This window comes from Helobdella robusta (assembly GCF_000326865.2).
Source record: "Helobdella robusta unplaced genomic scaffold HELROscaffold_5, whole genome shotgun sequence".
NCBI lineage: Eukaryota > Metazoa > Annelida > Clitellata > Rhynchobdellida > Glossiphoniidae > Helobdella > Helobdella robusta.
This window is the reverse complement of record NW_008705254.1, coordinates 960,136-961,983: the sequence shown is the minus strand read 5'-3', so window position 1 is coordinate 961,983 and position 1,848 is coordinate 960,136. Positions and strand designations below refer to the sequence as shown.

At 29.4% G+C, this 1,848-nt stretch overlaps 1 protein-coding gene across 1 annotated transcript in view; it reads right to left on the bottom strand.

Annotated features, from left to right (window-relative positions):
- HELRODRAFT_189117 (hypothetical protein) overlaps positions 1 to 258 on the bottom strand; it is a gene marked incomplete at its 5' end in the record, with an annotated part of 5,818 nt that extends 5,560 nt beyond the window's left edge. The window contains one exon of the mRNA XM_009027117.1: positions 251 to 258. Within this exon, the coding sequence (XP_009025365.1) occupies positions 251 to 258 (8 nt within the window). The remainder of the gene's footprint in view (positions 1 to 250) is intronic.
- Between the last annotated feature and the right edge of the window lie 1,590 nt (positions 259 to 1,848).

Sequence of the window (1,848 nt, the reverse complement as noted above, 5' to 3'; positions counted from 1 at the left end):
GAATGATATTATTGGATGATGAACGATGATGTAACGATTGAACAAAAGGCTAAATAAATCATGTCTATTCATACATACATAAAGTAAATCTCATGTATAAATATAAATCAATTGGCCATATAAATATATATACATATATAAGTATATAACTATATACTATATAAAAGTATAATACATATAAACATTATACTATATAAAATATGATATATATATAAATTATAGGATGTTAGGTAATGAATATTCAACGAACGAGTCCATTCCACTGAAGAATTTAGAAACAGAGGAGCCATTGATAATGATGACACGTTGCACAAAGTTGAAGATTGTAAAACTAATTTAATGATAGTTAAGTATTCACAGTAAACAAACAAAGAATTAACTTTGTAGAGACACCACATATATATATATATATATATATATATATATATATATATATATATATATATATATGTGTGTGTGTGTGTGTGTGTGTGTATATTTGGGCATCTACACAACGTATCAATTCGAACACCGAAGACGGTACAGTAATGCCGAAAAATGTTTTTTTTTGCTCTATCATGTTTAAATGAATAAAAATGTTGTTTTTGAACTCGAGAAACTTGACAATGATTTACGATCTACCGTTAGAAAAACTTGAAAAATTAAACAAGAAGCTAACTAACGCGAAACATGCTATGATTTTTATCAATAATTGCATTTCTCTCAGTCTTTATCCGATATTTATATGTAGGTATCAACTACAAATAGATAGATATATCACTTAATATACTAATATCAATTAATCATATTAATATCATATATATCTATTAATATATTAATATCAATTAAATATAGATATATTAGATATATATCTATATTTATTCATTCAATGTCTGCACAGCCAGAGGAACAGACACGCATATTACCAATGAATGAAATACTGTTTGTGATGATAGCTTTGGATTTTTGATGATGCTGATGACGATGGAGATGGTGATGATAGTGATGGTGATGATAGTTAAGGTGATGATGATGATGATGATAGTTCAGGTGATGATAACTGACCGTAAGGGAAAAAGGATCTGAAGTCGCCTGCCTTGCTATCATCTGGAGGGCCTGCATCGTGTCATTACGTCATCATTACGTCATCATCATAGTCATCATCATCGTCATCATTGTCTTCAACATCATCATCTTCAACATCATCATCGTCATCATCATCTTCAACATCATCATCTTCAACATCATCATCGTCATCATCATCTTCAACATCATCATCTTCAACATCATCATCTTCAACATCATCATCATCATCATCATCTTCAACATCATCATCTTCAACATCATCGTCGTCGTCTTGGTCACAGTGTGATCATTATTACGTAATTATCAATCATCATTCGTCGCTGGAAATATTTTCGTCATCATCATCATCATCATCATCATCATCATCATCATCATCATCATCATCATCATCATCATCATCATCATTATCTTATTATCATCACTATCATCAGTATCATCATCGTCGTCGTCATCGTCACCATCACCATCATTCTTTCTTCTGTGATATCTCTAATTAATGTTAACGACTGTCCAGCCTAGAAGATACGAAGAGAAAAAAAACAACAAACAACAGTCACAACGACAACAACAACAACAATAATAATGATAATAATAATAATAATAATAATAATAATAATAATAATAATAATAATAGTGATAATAATAATGATAATGATAATAATAATAATAATGATGATGATGATGATGATGATGATGATGATGATGATGATGATGATGATGATGATGATGATGATGATGACGAAAATATTTGCAGCGACGAATGATGATTGATAATTACGTAAT